This window comes from Pipistrellus hanaki (assembly GCF_964339955.1).
Source record: "Pipistrellus hanaki genome assembly, chromosome: 9".
Classification (NCBI taxonomy): domain Eukaryota; kingdom Metazoa; phylum Chordata; class Mammalia; order Chiroptera; family Vespertilionidae; genus Pipistrellus; species Pipistrellus hanaki.
This window is the reverse complement of record NC_140511.1, coordinates 55037059-55056237: the sequence shown is the minus strand read 5'-3', so window position 1 is coordinate 55056237 and position 19179 is coordinate 55037059. Positions and strand designations below refer to the sequence as shown.

The following is a 19179-nucleotide window of genomic DNA, read 5'->3' as shown; positions in this document are numbered from 1 at the left end:
GATTTGCCATTTTAGATTTGTCCCTAAAAGTTGCTACCTTCCGCCCCACTACCTCCCATCTGTACCTGAAAAACCACCCTGATAGTGGGGCTACAGGGCAGGTGACAGGGGAAGACTCTGACACAGACATGTGGGTCCAGATCCACCCTCTTCCAATTGTGCACATGAGAACTGGAGCATGTCATTCAACCTCCTGGTGCTCATCTTTCGCTTTATGCCAGGTGAGAGTAAGCATAGCACTGGCCTCGTGGGGCTATTAGGAGAATTAAAAGAGGTAATACCATGTAACCACTCATCAGCTGCTCCTTTTCATCTATGTGTGAGTTGGTTTGTTTATCTCATCTAAATTCTGCAAGAGCTTCCCTCTTTTCATCCAAAGCCCTTTGTAAAATAGAACTAAACACTTCGTACCTGCACCATCACCAGGAGAATTCTCTTACACAATGCTTTGATCGGCAGGGAACTCTCTACTCCAAATCATATGTAGGGACAATGAGTGGGTTTCCAATTACATGTATCATAGGAAAACCAGTTAATAATGCCCCTTCTGTATTTCTGTCTCAACTATCTCTATTCACACCCTTGGCCACCTCTATCTCTCTCCTCCCCAAAATGGCTTCTTTCTCCTCTAAAATACAGAGAAATTTCATTCAGTCTTGAATTCTCTCCCACCTGGATAGGAGATGTCTACAGGCATAAAAATATTCTTTCAAACACACAAGAGCATTTCACAGAGTGAATACTTACAAATGGAATTTTGCTTTTGTTACATATGTGTTTTTTGGTGGTCGAGTTAAAAGTGCTGTCTTCTGTTTTATATTTAAAATTCTTCATGTAAAAAAATTTTATATTATAGTCAATCTAAATTTTCTTCATCCCTTGAGCTCCTCATTAGTTCATTCATACATGCAATCATTTCTGAATCTAAATTTTATTGACAGCCCCAATGTGTACCCACACAAACTTAGGTCCTGGGGACTCAACAGGGAAAAGAGTAATCACTGTCTATCCCCATAAAAATGACACACTGGGACATTTCTAATGCAAGAGTTTTGGGTGTCCTCATTCTGTCCTAACAAGGGGTCTCTTCTCTTCATGAGCCTAAGTCATAACTTCCTTTCTCCCAGTGAGTAGATCACTCTCAGTTGCTGAGATTGCACTGGAGCTTCTAACAGCCTGCTGTCAAACAAAGCCACTCTCCCAGAGCACAAATACTGGAAAACTCAGAACCCTATTGTCCTCCAAAGGACCTGAGCAGACTTTTCTCTTCCTGCCTTCATGGCACATGTCATGGGCTGAATGGTGAGAGGAGAAGTTGTATATGGAGGGTCTGTATTGCAGTAGAAGGATCCCAGGCTCTAGGATTCAGAGAGAACTGTGTTTAAATTCAGCGCCAGGACTCCAAGACTGTGTGTTTCAGGAAGGATCTTAATCTCTGGAAGCCTCCTTTCGCCACAGACATGGTGACCATGAGGGTCAGTGGTCATAGAGCAGGTGCTCAGGTCTTGTTTTATTTCCAGGCCCACAACTGCTGCATTTCTGAGCATGGATATGACTCTCACAGCCTGGGAGGCCGAGTTCACAACAATCAATAAAAGTGATCAGGCCATTTATAAACATTTTACAGAGAACATAATCCTGGAAGTACTGACAGCCATGGTGGCCCCGGTGGGGCTGGCAGGGAACACGGTGGTGCTCTGGCTCCTGGGCTTCCCCAGGCACAGGAACGCTTTCTCTGTCTACATCCTCAACCTGGGGCCGACTTCCTCTTCCACTGCTGCAAGATAATGTATTTTTTAGATTCAATTTTCAACTTAGATTTTGTCCCAAATAAAGTCTACATATTTTTCACTGCTGTGGCAATGTTTACCTACATCTCAGGCCTGAGATTTTTCAATGCCATCAGCACAGAGCGCTGCCTGTCTGTCTTGTGGTCTATCTGGTACAGCTGCTGCCGCACCAGGAACCTGTCAACTGTCATGTGTGCCCTGTTGTGGTCCTTGTCCCTTCTACTGAGCATCCAGGATAGAAATATCTGTTTCCTTCTGTTGGATTTTATAAGCTTTTCCATGTGTCAGTTATTTGATTTCATCACTGTGGCATGGCTGATTTTGTTATTTGTGCTTCTCTCTGGATCCAGCCTGGCCCTGATGACCAGACTGCTGTGTCGCCCCCACAGGGTATTGCTAACCAGGCTCTGTTTGACCATTGTGCTCACAGTACTGGTCCTCCTCCTTTGGGGCCTGCCAATGGGCATCGACTGGTTCCTCTTATTCTGGCTTCCACATGACTTTAATGTCCTCCATCTTTCCATGGAGGTATTAGTTCTGTCCTGTGTCAACAGCTGTGCCAACCCCATCATTTATTTCTTTGGTGCCTCCTTCAGGCAGCGATGGCTGAAGAAGAACACACCCTGAGGCTGGTTTTGCAGAGGGCTCTGCAGGATACTCCTGATGTGAATGAACCTAAAAAATGCCTTCCTGGAGAAACAAGTAAACTTTCATAAAAACAAAACAAAAATCCCTAGCCTGTTTGGCTCAGTGGCAATCCACTTTTCCAGTGCTGCTCCCCTCATTGGGCAAAGCCTCCTCCCAGGCTCTGACCAGGCAAAATATTCTAGTCCCCAGGGCTGCCAGACTAAGCCACAGAGGCCTAGGTTTTCATGCCCACAGCCTTGCTCCCTTGACTCAGGTCACTGCAGGGCAGGGAAGAATCAGTCATTCCACAGGGTATGGAAGGCAGGCCTCCACTGCTCTCCAGGTGGACAGGACCTCCTTCCCAGGCCACACTGCCCAGTCTCCATTTGGCTCTTCTTCAAACATTCCTCTAGACAGGACACCACTCAGGACCACCAGTCAGAGTGCCTGTCTGACAGCTCCACAGCCCTAAACTGTCCTGTATGGTTCCCACCCACATGCTCTCTAAAAGGAACTCATGAAGAATGTGCTTTGAGGAAAGAAAGACATGAGAAGTGAAATGTGAAGGTGAGCAAAAACATTGGATATTATGGAAACACATTTGAACAAACACTATTGAAAACAATGCCTGTTTAATGTCTTTGGTGAAAAATGGAGTCAAAATCTAGTCCAAGAGCCCCGTAGCCTGGGAGGATGGAAACAGAGGTTAAGTTTCCTAAGTTCTTGGTGTTTGGTGTTCATGAGGAGGGCATATTTCTGGTTTGAGCTGTATGGTTTGCCCACTGCACCAAACAAAGGCAGAGGGGAAGGGGCCGACATACAATCCTCTGGTTAACCTTGTGTCCAGGTGCAGGGCTCTGACTACTGGGAAGCAAGAGGCACATTTTTCTTCACACAAAGGCAAGGTCAGGACTGCTCAGCTCAGAAAGAAGACTTTCTCCTAATCTGCATTAGTGCGCTAGAAGTGGACACTTTAAAAGGTGCAACTACTCATTTCTTTAAATTTTACACTAATGAGTTAAGAAGCTAAGGCAATGGACTGGAAAATAGACAGAGAGTGTAAAACTTACAGATAAGTTGATAAAATAAACATGCTCTGTAAAGCCCCTGATGGACTGGGCAGCACAGAACTTCCTACGCAGCTCCCACTTTATTATGAAATCTTCAAAAAGTAGTAAGATCAGAGACCTAATTTTAATGAGATAAAGGTTTTCATACTTGCTGACTAAACTGGCAAGGTGTGGCTGCATCTCCACACCCTGTGGGTCTGTGTAAAGAGCCTCATGTGAGCAGCTTCCATTTCAGGAAGAGTTTTGCTTGGAATGGCCAATCCCATAAGAATGGCCCTTTCCTCATGGCCTGAAACACATAGTATTGGGCAAACGGATATATGATCATCTGAGGGTGAAAATATCTCAGTGGAGATACTCTTTCCTCTATGTGTGTGTACTTTTGGAATATGATTTTGCCAGGCTTTACTGAAATATACTTCTCATATAACATTATATTAGTTTCAAATGTTTAACAAAATGATTCATTATTTGTGTATGTTGTAAAATAATCATTGCATTATGCCTAGTTAACATCCATTGCCACACATAGACACTTTGTTTTTCTCTTGTGATGAGAAACTTTAAGATTTACTTACTTGGCCACTTCCCAATATATGAAACAGAATTATAATCTAATAGAGGTTGGGTGCACGAAATTTGAGCACAGGGAGAGGGGCAGTGGTGTCCCTCAGCCCAGCCTCCCCCTCTTTCTTCTCAGACTCCTCAGAGGATGTCCAACTGGTGGTTTAGGCCCGATCCCTGTAGAATCAATCATAAACCAGCAGTTGGATGTCCTACTAACAATCCAAACTGCTGACTCCCAACCACTAGCCTGTCTGCCTGCAAAATTGCCCCCAAACTGCTTCTGCCTGCCAGCCTGATCACCCCCTATCAACTCCCCTCCCAGCTTGATCCACGCCTAATTGCTCCCCTGCTGACCCTAACTTCTCTTCCCTGCTGGCCGGGTGACCCATAACTGTCCTCCCCCAGGGCCAGGTGACCCCTAACTGCCCTCCATTGCCAACACGGTGACCCCTAACTGCACTCCCCTGCTGGCCTGATTCCCCCCAACTTTCCTACCCTGCAGGACTGTTTCCCCTAACAGCCCTCCACTGCAGTCCTAGTACCCACCATCTGCCTTCCCTGCAGGCCTAATTGCTCACAACTGCCCTGTCCTCCTGGCCATCTGTGGCAGCCATCCTGTGTCCACATGGGGGCAGCCAACATTGACCACATGGGGAAAGCTATCTGGTCTGTTGGAATGATAGGCAATTTACATATTATCTCTTTATTATATAGGATACTCTTGTGTCCTCTAAAATAAACTAATGTGCAGACGTTACTTTTGGAAATAAATAGAAAAAGATTAAATGAGCTCCATCATGCTTGGCACTGAATGCCAAGGAAACTCACTTTAGCTATGGAAGCTCATATTGCCGATTCGGTGGGCTTCCTGCACACCACCACAGTGGACAGTGACAGGCTTCAGTTTAAATATTTGTCACAGGAGGAGGACCAGATACGGTAACACGGGGAGCGAAAGAGATAAGATATTGGACTCAAGTCAAATATGAAGCAACTCATGTGGCTCTTGTCTCACATCTACAGAATCAAACTTGCTCGGGCACCTTGTGCAGGAAGTCACAGCGGACGCTCATCATCTTGATAAGCCTCTCCTGGTCATCAGGTTGCACTCCTGCTCCTGCAGACACCTCCTATCTGGGGGTAGGAGAGCATTCTCTGGTGTTCAGCTCTCCCTCGGAAGCTCCTCTTTTTCCATTCACCACCTTCAACCAGAAGATGGTGCTCAGGTAAGAGTCAGCTCAGAACTATCTTCTCGAAAAGGCAATTTTGTTTTCTCTCTCTTAGTCCACAAGGTCATGATTGAATCTTAGGGTGTAGCGTGCAAGGAGCCATGAGCACCCATGAAAGAGAGGCCAGAGACTGAACCTTCCTCAGGGAAGCTTTGGGAGCTGGGAGCTTAGGCTGTGAGAACCCAGGTCCTATGTGCTTCACATACATTGTTTTCAAACCTGAATTGATGTTACTAACCTCAGATTTCACACATTACCTTGCTATTCTATGAGTTTGTGTTATATGTAGGTACCTTTCTTATACCAGCCAAAAACACAAGGCTACAAACAAATAGGGCAATGGAAGAGAACTGAAAAACAGAATGTGTAGAAAGGATGAACAAGATGAGACACCTAAAGATTAGTCATAATAGAGAGCTATTGACCTTGGGCATCATGAAGTGTAAAAGGTTAGTTAAGTTTACAGAGCACAGGGACTGTTGTGGCTGTAACAGTGGTCTTCACTATGACCCAAAAAATAAAGGCACACAGCCAGGGGCTCTCTCCTTAGGTAGAGTAACACCACCATGGCAAGCTCACAGCCTGACAGCAGAGAGGCAGTGAGTTAACCCTCATCCTGCCCTACAATCAGCTGTCAGGGTCACTTTTCCTGAAAGAAATTAGGAGGTAGAGGGAAAGTGAGCCCAGTGGTGAGGCAAAGAGCTGTGTCCCCCCAGAATGTAACAGAGGATAGAGATGCTGAAAAATGAAATTTGGCATCAAATAAAGAGAATCCATTTTTATTCATTGGTCCTTTTTCCAAGGACTTTCTCTCTCACACTGTGATTAGATTGACTTGTTCTTACATCTTATTTATTTGAAATGGTGGCACCCCTCCTGGGTATCACATCTTAGAAATACTATTTCTCATCATAACTGCCTTAAAGATAGAACGTACGTTATTTTTCAGGGTGATGGTAGACAAATATTTTTAAGAATTTCAATTTTTGATCTCTGGAATCTCCATTCGCCACAGACAGGGTGGCCATGAGGGTCAGTGGTCATAGAGCAGGTGCTCAAGTCTTCTTTTGTTTCCAGGCCCACAACTGCAGCATTTCTGAGCATGAATATGACTGTGACAGACTGGGAGACCAATCTCACAAAAACCCATGGAAGTGATCCAGACTTTTATCAACATTTTACAAAGAAGAAAATCTTGCAAATACTGACACTCATTGTGGCCCTGGTGGGGCTGGCAGGGAATGCTGTGGTGCTCTGGCTCCTGGGCTTCTGCATACGCAGGAACGCCTTCTCTGTCTACATCCTCAACCTGGCGGGGGCCGACTTCCTCTACCTCTGCTGCTATATTATATATTTGTTATTTAAAATTTTCAACATCTATTTTGCCTGGGAAGTAATTAACAGATTTCTCTCAATTGTGGCAATGTTTGCCTACGTCTCAGGCTTGAGTATTCTCAGCGCCATCAGTACGGAGCGCTGCTTGTCTGTCTTGTGGCCCATCTGGTACCGCTGCCGCCGCCCCACTCACATGTCTGCTATCATGTGTGCCCTGCTCTGGGCCCTGTCCCTGCTGCTGAGCATGCTGGAAGGGTACTATTGTGGCTTCCTGAATTGGGGAGTACATCATGTTTGGTGTCAAGTGTTGGATTTCATCACTGTGGCATGGCTGATTTTGTTATTTGTGCTTCTCTCTGGGTCCAGCCTGGCCCTGATGACCAGACTGTTGTGTGGCTCCAAAAGGGTGCTGCCCACCAGGCTCTACATGACCATCATGATCACGGTACTGGTCTTCCTACTTTGTGGCCTGCCCTATGGCATCCACTGGTTCCTCATATTCCGGATTTCAAATGAATATCTTGCCCTCTTCCATCTTTCTAAGACTGCAGAGATTCTGTCCTGTGTCAACAGCTGTGCCAACCCCATCATTTACTTCTTTGTAGGCTCCTTCAGGCAGCGATGGCGGAAGCAGAGACACACTCTGAGACTGGTTCTTCAGAGGGCTCTGCAGGATACTCCTGAAGTGGATGAACTTGGAGAAAGCCTTCCTGGGGAAACCCTATACATGTCAGGAACCAGACTGAGGCAGTAATGAAGAGCCTCTGTCCTGATCTTTCTGAAGTAACTTTGAGACTCACTGCTGCCCTGCCAGTCTTGGAAGTATCTAGTCTTCTCTCAGCCTCAGAATGCTTCAGTGATTCCCCAAACTCTTCAAATAGATTGTTTTTATCTAGTCTTTCAAGGTTTTCTCAGAGAAAGCATTAGTCCAAACATTATACTTTTCCATAGTTCTTGACATTATCAATAAATTTCTCATGTGATCTGAATTTCTTTATTGAATGCTTTTTCTTTACAATCTTCATTGCAACAAAAAGAATCCCTGTCCAAATCAGACAAGTCCAGGTCTGAAGTCCTGGTTCTACAGCTCTCCTCTCCAAGCTTCAGTTAATTCATTGTCAAATGCTATGAAATTTTCTACTCATAGCATCATAGTGGGGAATAAATTAGAAAACAAATGAAAATGACTCTGCCAGGTGCAAATATGACAAATATTGGGTCGGCAACTAAGTAATTGCGATTTTTAAAAGAAAATCAAAGACAATTTTTTCATGGAACTAAATAACTTTATTCTGTAATGTATTGCCCATTTTGATCAATGACCTTTTGCCATCTTTCAGGCAGCATCATAATCCCACGTTCAAAAAACTTCTGGTTTTTATTAGCAAAAAACTGAATCAGGTACGATTTGACATCATCATCATTATTGAAATTTTTACCATTCAAGGAGTTTTGTAAAGATCGAAACAAAAAGTAATCAGATGGTGCAAGATCAGGACTCTATGGTGGATGTGGCAAAACATCCCAACCAAGCTCCATTAATTTTTGCCGAGTGACCAAAGATGTGTGTGGCCTTGCACTGTCATGATGGAATACAACACCTTTTCGATTTGTCAATTCGGGCCGCTTTTCTTCAACTGCATTGTTTAATTTCGTTAGTTGTTCAATGTAGACATCAGAATTGATCGTTTGGTTGGGTGGTAAGAGTTCAAAGTAGACAATTCCTTTGTAATCCCACCAAACTGATAACAAAACCTTCTTTTGATGAATATCAGCTTTTGATGTTGTTTGAGTTGGTTCACCTGGCCTGCTCCACGATCTTTTCCGCTTGATATTGTTGTAAACAACCCATTTTTCATCGCCAGTTATCAGTCGTTTTAAAAATGGATCATTTTCATTACTTTTCTTTAGCAAATCGCAGCTGCTAATGCTTTGCGTTAACTGTGATTCTTTCAGTTCGTGAGGAACCCATGTATCGAGTTTTTGAACATAGCCAAGTTGTTTTAAGTGATTTTCAATGCATGTATGTGATACATGAAGCTTCTCTGCAATCTCACGTGTTGTACTGTGACAGTCCGAATTGATTATTGCTTTGATTAGGGCGTCATCAACTTCAACTGGACGACCAGAGCGTTTTTCATCTTTGAGTGAAAAATCACCAGAACGAAATTTGGCAAACCAATTTTGACACTGCCGTTCTTTTAAGGCTTCGTCACCATAAACAGCACATAACTTTTTATGAGCTTGCGATGCGTTTTTCCCTTTGCGGAAATAAAAAAGCAAAATATGACGAAAATGTTCCTTTTGATTTTCCATTTTTCAACGAACGCCAAACGAAAACTACAAAAAAGATCAAAAAACTTTTTTTACTGATTAACAGCTGAATAGCCAACTATCAAATAACAAAATGTGTTTTACATTTGTACTACGTCTGCAAACCTAAAAATTCAACTGAAGCCATATATGTGTGAAACCCGCAATTACTTGGTTGCCGACCCAATATTTCATAAACATCAACAGTTAATACATGTGAAGCCTCTAATATATTATTTACTTATGAGGTAATAAAAATTCTTGTCCTAAACCATAGATAGTTATTCATAAGCTAGAGGCCCGATACACAAAATATGTGCATGGTGTGTGTTTGTGTGTGTGTGTGTGTGTGTGTGTGTGTGTGTGTGTGTGTGTCCCTCAGCCCAATTTGCACCCTCTCCAATCTGGAACCCCTCGAGGAATGTCCTATTACCCATCAAGGCCCGATTGGCCTAAACAGGCAGTGGGACATCCCTCTCACAATCCAGGACTGCTGGCTCCAACCACTCACCTGCCTACCTGCCTGTTTGCCCCTAACTACTGCCTGTCAGCCTGATCACGACTTAGCCACTTCCCTACCAGCCTGATAAACACCTAACTGCTCCCCTGCTGGCCTGATTGCCCTTAACTGTCCTCCCCTGCAGGACTAGTTTCCCACAACTGCCCTTCTCTGCTGGCCTAGACACCCTTAATTTCCCTCCCTTGCCAGCCTGGTGCCCCTAACTGCCCTCCCCTGCTAACCTGTTCAACCACAACAGCCTTTCCCTGCAGGCCTAGTCACCCTCAACTACCCTCCCCTGAAGGCCTGGTCACCGCTAATGGCCCTCCCCTGCTGACCTGGATGCCACCAACTGCCTTCCCATGTAGGCATGGTTCCCCACAACTTATCTCCCCTGCAGGCCTGGTCATCCCCAACTGCACTCCTCTGGAGGCGTGATCACCCACAACAGTTCTCCCATGAAGGTCTGGTTTCTCCCACTGCCTTCCCCTGCTGGCCTGGTCTCTCCCAACTGCCCACCCCTAAAGGTTGGTTCCCCTTAACTGCTCTCACCTGCTGGTCTGCTTCCCCCCAACTACCCTTCCTGCAGGCCTGGTTCCCACCAACTGCCCTCTCCTGCAGGCCAGGGTCCTTGCCAACTGCCCACCCTGCAGACCTGATCACCCACAAGTGCCCTCCCTGCTAGCTATCTTGTACCGGGCATCTTGCATCCACATTGGGATGGCCATCTTTGACCATATGGGGGCAGCCATTTTATGTATTGGAGTGATGGTCAATTTGCATACAACCTAGTTATTATATATGATTGTTCTACCTGATTGGGTAGGAAAGGAAGATTACCTATATTTCTCTCAGATTATAGACCCTTTAGATTCATGCCCCAGCTTCTTCCTGTGTTAAAGGATGATATTATTAAAGATGGTGTCTAAAGGACATGTGCTCAATGCCAAAGATACAATAGTGAACTACAACAACAAAGAAAAAACACAAAGCCCAGACAGATCTAGTCATCATTACTGAGTTTTGAGTTTAAAAAGGGAGACAAGCCCTAGCAGTTTGACTCAGTGGTTTGAGTGGCAGCCCACAGACTGAAGTGTAGTGGGTCTGATTCTACTGAGTGAGTCTGCCCAGGATGAATCTGGCAAGAATTGACTGACTCAGTCTGTCCAGAGGCAAGAAGAAGTTCCTAGAACATCTGGTCTATTCTCAGCTGTTTTCTACTTCTTCTTCCACACTGGATAAGCTTCACTTCTTTGTTATTTGTGAAATTTGCCTATTCCAGTTTAATAGAACACACAAATGATTTGCCATTTTTGATTTGACCCTAAGATAAGGTGACCAGATGTCCGGCCTTTGGTGGGACAGTCCCGATTTTTAACAATTTGTCCCCCATCCTGTGGCATTTTTTTAAAAAGTCCTGATTTAAGTACAACCAATGGACACAAAACTCTGGGAAGGGAGGGTATGTATGGTAGTGGGGGGGTGGGGCAATGTTAAAATATGTACACAGATAATAATTTAAAAAAAAAAAAGTCCCGATTTTTGGAAAGAATGCAGGACAAGCTAGGGAACTGCAGGAGAACGGGAAGGGAATATACGGTTTTTGGCGGACATGTGGCTTTTTAGCCAGGATATGAGTTTTATATTATTTTTGTTAAATTTATAATGTTAAACTTTAATAATAACAGATAATTGTTGATAACTGATTATTGAGAACTACTTATCAAAGTTCGCATTGTTGATCAGTTGTTAGAATTGTGGAATATGTGCTCTTCTTACCAGGAACTAATGCTGTGACTGAACGTGTTTTTTCTACGGTAAATAAAGTATGGACATCAGAAAAATCACAATTAAGTGTTGAGACTTTGAAAGCCATTTTATGTGTGAAATATAATTTAACAAATTCCTGTGAAAATTTTCATGACCATTTAAACAACAACAGCAATCTACTAAAAAAAAAAAAATTCACTCAAATGAGAAATATGCCAAAGAATAAAATAATAATAAAATAAAATCTTTGGCATATTTTTTTATTTATTATATTCATAAATTGTGTTTATGTTGAAATTTTTAAAAATATATTATAGGCTGAAACCGGTTTGGCTCAGTGGATAGAGAGTTGGCCTGCAGACTAGAGGATCATGGGTTCGATTCTGGTTAAGGGCATGTACCTTGGTTGCAGGCACATGCCCAGTGCGGAGTGTGCAAGAGGCAGCTGATCAATGTCTCTCTCTCATCAATGTTTCTAACTCTCTATTCCTCTCCCTTCCTTTCTGTAAAAAAATCAATAAGATATATTTAAATAAATATATATTACAGTACTATTTTTGCGTTCTATGAAAATTTTTGTTGCTCCATATAGACAAAATTTTTAATCAAGAACCCCCCTCCACCCTGGTCAATGGTGTCAAGCTTTACCAATGTTAAAATCTGGTCAACTTTCCCTAAAAGTTACTTGCTTCCTGCCCCACCCTTACCCCCTCATGTACCAGAAAAACCACCCTGGTAGTGGGGCTGCAGGGCAGGGACCATGGGAAGACTATGACGCAGACCTGTGGGTCCAGATCCAGGCTCTTCCACTTGTGCACATGAGAACTGGAGCATGTCATTCAACCTCCTTGTGTTTGTCTTTTCCTTTATGCCAGATGAGAGTAAGCATAGCTCTCCCTCATAGGGCTATCAGGAGAATTAAAAGAGGTAATGCCATGTAACCACTCATCAGCTGCTCATCTTCATCTATGTGTGAGTTGGTTTGTGAATCTCACCTAAATTCTGCAAGAGCTTCCCTCTTTTCATCCAAAGCCCTTTGTAAAATAGAATTAAGCACTTCACAGCTGCATCACCACTAGGGGAATTCTCTTACACAATGCTTTGATCTGCAAGAAAATCTTAACTCCATATCAAATGCAGGGACAATGAGTAAGTTTCCCATTACAGAATTATAGGAAAACCAGTAAATAATGGCCCTTCTGTATTTCAGTCTCAACTATCTCTATTCACACCCTTGGCCACCTCTGTCTCTCTCCTTTCCAAAATGGCTTCTTTCTCGCCGAAACTGGTTTGGCTCAGTGGATAAAGCGTAGGACTGTGGACTTAAAGGTCCCGGGTTCGATTCCGGTCAAGGGCATTTACCTTAGTTGCGGGCACGTCCCCAGTGTGGGATGTGCAAGAGGCAGCTGGTCGATCTTTCTCTCTCATCGACGTTTCTAACTTTCTATCCCTCTCAATTCCTCTCTGTGTAAAATCAATAAAAATATATTTTTTTTTAAATGGCTTCTTTCTCCTCTAAAATACAGAGAAATTTCATTCAGTCTTGAATCCTCTCCCACCTGGATAGGAGATGTTTACAGGCATAAAAATATTCTTTCAAACACACAAGAGCATTTCACAGAATGAATGCTTCAAAATGGAATTTTGTCTTTCTAACATTTTTTTTTTTGGTGGTGGAGTTAAAAGTGCTGACTTCTGTTTTACATTCAAAATTCTTTATTGCCGGGACCGGTTTTGCTCAGTGTATAGAGCGTCGGCCTGCGGACTGAAAGGTCCCAGGTTCGATTCCGGACAAGGGCATGTACCTTGGTTGCGGGCACATCCCCAGTAGCGGGTGTGCAAAAGGAAGCTGATCGATGATTCTCTCTCATCGATGTTTCTAACTCTCTATCCCTCTCTCTTCCTCTCTGTGAAAAATCAATAAAATAGATATATATTAAAAAAATTCTTTATTAAAAATTTTTATATTATATTCAATCCAAATTTTCTTCATCCCTAGAGCTCCTCATTAGTTCATTCATACATTTATTCATTTGTGAATTTAAGTTTTATTGACAGCCCCATTGTGTTCCCAGACAGACTTGGGCCCTGGATACTAAACAATAGAAAGAGTAATTACTGTCTATCCTCATAAAATTGACACACTCGGACATTTCTAAAGCAAGATCTTTGGGTGTCCTCACTGTGTCCTAACATGGGGTCTCATTGCCTTCATGAGCCTCAGTCATAACCTCCTTTTTCCCGGCTGAGTAACCACTCTCAGTCACTGAGATTGCAGGGTCAGGGGTCATAGAGCAGTTGCTCAAGTCTTGTTTTATTTCAAGGCCCACAACTACAGCATTTCTGAACATGGATATGACTGTCAAAGCCTGGGAGGCCGAGTTCACAAGAATCAATAGAAGTGATCTGGCCTTTTATCAACATTATACAGAGAACATAATCCTGGGAGTACTGACAGCCATCGTGGCCCTGGTGGGGCTGGCAGGGAACGCGGTGGTGCTCTGGTTCCTGGGCTTCCGCACGCGCAGGAATGCCTTCTCTGTCTACATCCTCAACCTGGTGGGGGACGACTTCCTCTTCCTCTGCTACAAGATTATATATATTTTTAGATTCAATTTTCAACGTAGATTTTGTCCCCCATAAAGTCTACATAATTTTCACTGCTGTGGCAATGTTTGCCTACATCTTAGGCCCTAGCTTTCTCACTGCCATTAGCACAGAGCTCTGCCTGTCTGTCCTGTGGCCCATCGGGTACAGCTGCTGCCGCCCCAGGCAACTGTAAGCTGTCACATGTGCCCTGCTGTGGTCCTTGTCCCTACTACTGAGCATCTTGGATAGAAATATCTGTTTCCTCCTATTAGATTTTATAAGCTTTTCCATGTGTCAGTTATTTGATTTCATCACTGTGGCGTGGCTGTTAGTGTTATTTGTGCTTCTCTCTGGGTCCAGCCTGGCCCTGATGATTTAACTGTTGTGTGGCCCCCACAGAGTACCGCTAACCAGGCTCTACGTGACCATTGTGCTCACAGTTCTGGGCTTCCTCCTTTGGGGCCTGCCCGTGGGCATCAACTGGTTCCTCTTATTCTGGCTTCCACGTGACTTTAATGTCCTCCATCTTCCCATGGAGGTATTACTTCTGTCCTGTGTCAACAGCTGTGCCAACCCCATCATTTATTTCTTTTTTGGATCCTTCAGGCAGCAATCGCAGAAGCAAAGACACATCCTGAGGCAGGTTCTCCAGAGGGCTCTGCAGGACACTCCTGAGATGGATGAACCTGGAAAAAGCCTTCCTGGGGAAACCATTAAACTTTCATAAAAACAAAACAAAACCCTTAGCCTGTTTGGCTCAGGGGCAATCCACTTTTCCAGTACTGCTGGCCCTCACTGGGCAAAGCCTCCTCCCAGGCTCTGACCAGGCCAAATGTTCTAGTCCCTAGGGCTGCCAGACTCAGCCACAGAGTTCCAGGTTTTCCTGCCCACAGCCTTGCCCCCTTGACTCAGGTCACTACAAGGCAGGGAAGAACCAGTCATTCCACAGGGTATGGAAGGCAGGCCTCCACTGCTCTCCAGGTGGACAGGACCTCCTTCCCAGGCCAAACTGTCCAATGTCCATCTGGTTCTCCTTCAAACATTCCTCTAGACAGGACAACCCCTCAGGACCACCAGTCAGAGTGCCTGACTGACAGCTCCACAGGCCCTGAGCTGTCCTCCATTGCTCCCACCCACACACTCTCATGAAAAGAACTCCTGAAGAATGTGCTTTGAGGAATGGAAGACATGAGATGTGAAATGTGAAGGTGAGCAAAAACATTGGATGTTATGGGAATACATTTGAACAAACGCTATTCAAAACATTACCTGCTTAATGTCTTTGGGGAGAAAAGAAGTCATAATCCAGTCAAAGAGCCCATAAACTGCGTGGATGGAAACAGAGGTTGAGTTTCCTAAGGTCTTAGTGTTTGGTGTTCATGAGGAGGGCAGACTTCTGGGGTGAGCTGTATGGTTTACCCACAGCACCAAACAAAGGCAGAGGAGAAGGGGCCTAAATAAAATCCGCTGGTTAACCTTGTGTCCAGGTGCAGGGCTCTGACTACTGGGAAGGAAGGGGCACATTTTTCTTCACAAAAAGGCAAGGTCAGGGCTGCTCAGCTCAGAAAGAAGATTTTCTCCTAATTTGCTTTAATGATCTAGAAGTGAACACTTTTACAAGGTTCAACTACTCATTTATTTATATTTTATACCCAAGTATTAAGTAGCTAAGGCAATGGACTGTAAAATAGACAGAGAGTATAAAACTTCCAGATAAGTTGAGAAAATAAACATGCTGTGTAAAGCACCCTATGGAATGGGCAGCACAGGATTTCCTACCCAGCTCCCACTCTTTTATGAAATCTTCCAAAAATTGGAAGATCAAACACCTGTTTCTAATGAGATAAAGGTGTTCGTACTTGCTGACTAAACTGGCAGGGTGTGGCTGCATCTCCACACCCTGTGGGTCTGTGTAACAAGAGCCTCATGGGAGCAGCTTCGCTTTTCAGGCAGAGTTTTGCTTGGAACAGCCAATCCCATAAGAATGGCCCTTTCCTTGCATCCTGAAACACATGGTATTGGGATAACAGATAAATGATCATCTGAGGGTGAAAATATCTCAGTGATGGCTCCTTTACTCTATGTGTGTATACTTTTGGAATATGATTTTGCCAGGCTTTACTGAGATATATTTGTCATGTAACATTATATTTGTTTCAAGTGTTTAAAAAATGATTCCTTATTTGTATATGTTGTAAAATAATCATTGCACTATGCCTAGTTAACATCCATTAACACACATAGATACTTTTTTTTCTTTTGTGATGAGAAACTTTAAGATTTACTAACTTGGCCACTTCCCAATATACAAAACAGTATTATAAACTAAGAGAGGTTGGGTACATGAAATTTGTGCACAGGGAGAGGGGACCCTCAGCCCAGCCTCCACCTCTTCCTCCTGGGACTCCTGGGAGGATGTCCAACTGGTGGTTTAGGCAAGATCTCTGTAGAATCAGGCCTAAACGAGCATTTGAAAGTCCTTCTCACAATCCAGGACTGCTGACTCCCAACCACTAGCCTGCCTGCCTGCCAAATTGCCCCTAACTGTTTCTGCCTACCAGCCTGATCACCCCCTAACAACTCCCCTGCCAGCCTGATCCATGCCTAACTGCTCCCCTGCCAGCCCAATTGCCCCTAACTTCCCTTCCCTGCTGGCAGGGTGACCCCTCACTGTCCTCCCCTGCTGGCCACGTTACCCCTAACTGCCCTCCTTTGCCAACCTGGTCACCCCTAACTGCTCTCCCCTGCTGGCCTGGTTCCCCGCAACTTTTCTCACCTGCAAGACTGGTTCCCATAACTGCTCTCCCCTGCAGGCCTGGTACCCAACACCTGCCCTCCCTGCAGGCCTGGGATTCCCTTAACTGACCTCTCCTGCTGCCCTGATTGCTCACAGCTGCCCTCTCCTACTGGCCATCTGTGGCAGCCATCCTGTGTCCACATGGGGGCAGCCAACATTGACCACATGGAGAAGCTACCTTGTGTGTTGGAGTGATAGGCAATTTGCATATTATCTCTTTATTATATAGGATACACTTGTGTCCTCTGAAATAAACTAATGTGCAAACATTACACCTGGGAATAAATAAAAACAGATCACATGAGCTCAATCATGCAGGGCACTGAATGCCAAGGAAACTCACTTTAGCTAGGGAAGCTCATATTGCCTATTGGGTGGGCTTCCTGCATCTTCCCACAGTGAGCAGAGACAGGCTCCAGTTTAAACATTTGTCACAGGAGGAGGGCCAAATGGGGTAAGATGGGGAGAGGAAAAGACATTGGACTCAGGGCAAATGTGAAGGAACTTGTGAGGCCCTTGTCTCACATCTACAGATTGTCACTTGCCATTGCCCCTTGTGCAGGAAGTCACATTGGCAGCCCAGCATCTTGATAAGCCTCTTGGTCATCAGATTCCACTCCTGCTCCTGCAGACTCCTCCTATCTGGGGTAGAAGAGCATTCTCTGGTGTTCAGCACTCCCTGGAAAGCTCCTCTTTTTCTACTAACCACCTTCAACCAGAAGATGGTGCTCAGGTAAGAGCCAGCTCAGAACTATCTTCTCTAAAGGCAATTTTGATTTCTCTCTCTTAGTCCACATGGTCATGAGTGCTTCTTGGGGAGTAGCATGCAAGGAGCCATGAGCACCCATGAAGGAGAGTCCAGAGACAAGAAGCTCCCTCAGGGAAGCTTTGGGTGCTGATAGCTTAGGCTGTGACAATCCAGGTCCTATGTGCTTCAGATACATTGCTTTTAAACCTGAATTGATGTTAGTAACCACAGATTTCACACATTACCTTGCTATTTTATGAGTTTGTTTGTTATATGTAGGTACCTTTCCTGTACCAGCCAAAAACACAAGGCTACAAACAAATGGGGCAGTTGAAGAGAATTGAATAAAAAACAATGTGTAGAAAGGATGAGCAAGATGAGACACCTAAAGTATCGTGAAGTGCAAAAGGTTAGTTAAGTTTCAGGGAAGGCTGTGGCTGTAGCAGTGGTCTTCACTATGACCCAAAAAAGGCCCACAGCCAGGGGCTCTCTCCTTAGGTAGAATAACACCACCACGGCAAGCTCACAGCCTGAAGGCAGAGAGGCAGGGAGTAAAACCTCAATCATCCTCCTCCTGCCCTATAACAGCTGTCAGTGTCACTTTTCCTGAAAGAAATCAGGAGGCAGAGGAAAAGGGAGCCCAGTGGTGAGGCAAAGAGATGTGTCCTCCCAGGATGCAGCAGTGGATAGAGATGCTGAGAAAAGGAAATTTGACATCAAATAGAGAGAATCCATTTTTCTTATAGCCTCTTCTTGTTCCTATTTCCAAGGACTTTTTTTCCCCTCACTGTGATTAGATCGACTTATTCTGACATCTTATTTATTTGAAATGTTGGCACCCCCTCCTGGGTATCACATCTTAGAAATAATATCTCTCATCATAAATGCCTTGAGGATGGAATGTACGTTATTTTTCAGGGTGGTGGTAGACAAATATTCTTAAGAATTTCAATTTATGATTTTGGTATCCCTAGAAAGTAATCTATGAGAGGTTACTAGCACTTGACTGGTGATTTCAAGGCATCAGACACCTGTGCTCTTTCAAATCACTGTTCCCCTGCCCTAGAGAGGTGATTTCATTCTCATGCAGGGCTCCCAGGCTCATCAGCATTCCATCCCGAGGAGGAGAGGGGAAGAAAATGCACAACCTAATTAGTTGCATCACTTTTGCTCATCTCCCAATGACTGCCACCTGGTCACATGCTGCCATCAAATGGGAATGGAAACTAGGATTATAATCCAATTTCTAGTCTAAAGCTCACAGAATTACTATGTGAGAGAGAACTAAATGGGTATTTAGACCAACTACCATTTTCTGCACCCCTGCAGTTCTCTCATGTTCTGAGCTCACATGAAGAGTGTAGGTAGGTGCTCATCCCACCATGAGGCAAAGAACAGTGCTAAAGCTTCAGGCTTTGCTCCAAGAGACCAGGACCTGTTGTTTACCCTGTGATCTTTGGATTAAAAGGGCTAATATGTGGCAAGAATTGACTGTGTGTTTCCAAAGGCAAGAAGCAACTCCTGGAATCTCTGGTCTGTTCTCAGCTGGATTCCACCCACTTCTTCTTCCACACTGAATAAGCTTCACTTCTTTCTTACTTAACAAATTTGCCTATTTGAGCTTAATAAAACACACAAATGAGCTTCCATTTGAGATATGTCCCTGAGAGTTACTTGCTTCCTGCCTTACCAACTGCATGTGTACTGGACACACCACTCTAGTAGTGGGACTTCAGAGCACGGAATGGGGGAAGATCTGACACAGACCTGTGAGTTCAGATCCAGGCTCTTCCACTTGTGCATGTAAGAACTGGAACATGTCATTCAACCTCCTTGTGGTCATCT

General features: G+C 44.3%; 1 protein-coding gene and 2 pseudogenes across 3 annotated transcripts; all 3 read left to right on the top strand.

The window, feature by feature from the left end:
- The first annotated feature begins 1545 nt into the window (after positions 1 to 1545).
- LOC311628446 (mas-related G-protein coupled receptor member X2-like) lies at positions 1546 to 2506 on the top strand (annotated as a pseudogene). Its single transcript has one exon. The product of its transcript is annotated as a mas-related G-protein coupled receptor member X2-like (transcript).
- Positions 2507 to 6364: 3858 nt separating this feature from the next.
- On the top strand, positions 6365 to 7372 carry LOC311627299 (mas-related G-protein coupled receptor member X1-like; the record flags this gene model as incomplete). The annotated part of the gene is made up of 1 exon (XM_084893666.1): positions 6365 to 7372. Exon 1 carries the CDS (start codon positions 6386 to 6388, stop codon positions 7370 to 7372), a length of 987 nt encoding a protein of 328 aa, XP_084749792.1. The 5' UTR covers positions 6365 to 6385.
- Positions 7373 to 13549: 6177 nt separating this feature from the next.
- On the top strand, positions 13550 to 14516 carry LOC311628445 (mas-related G-protein coupled receptor member X1-like; annotated as a pseudogene). Its single transcript has one exon. The product of its transcript is annotated as a mas-related G-protein coupled receptor member X1-like (transcript).
- The last annotated feature ends 4663 nt before the right edge of the window (positions 14517 to 19179 follow it).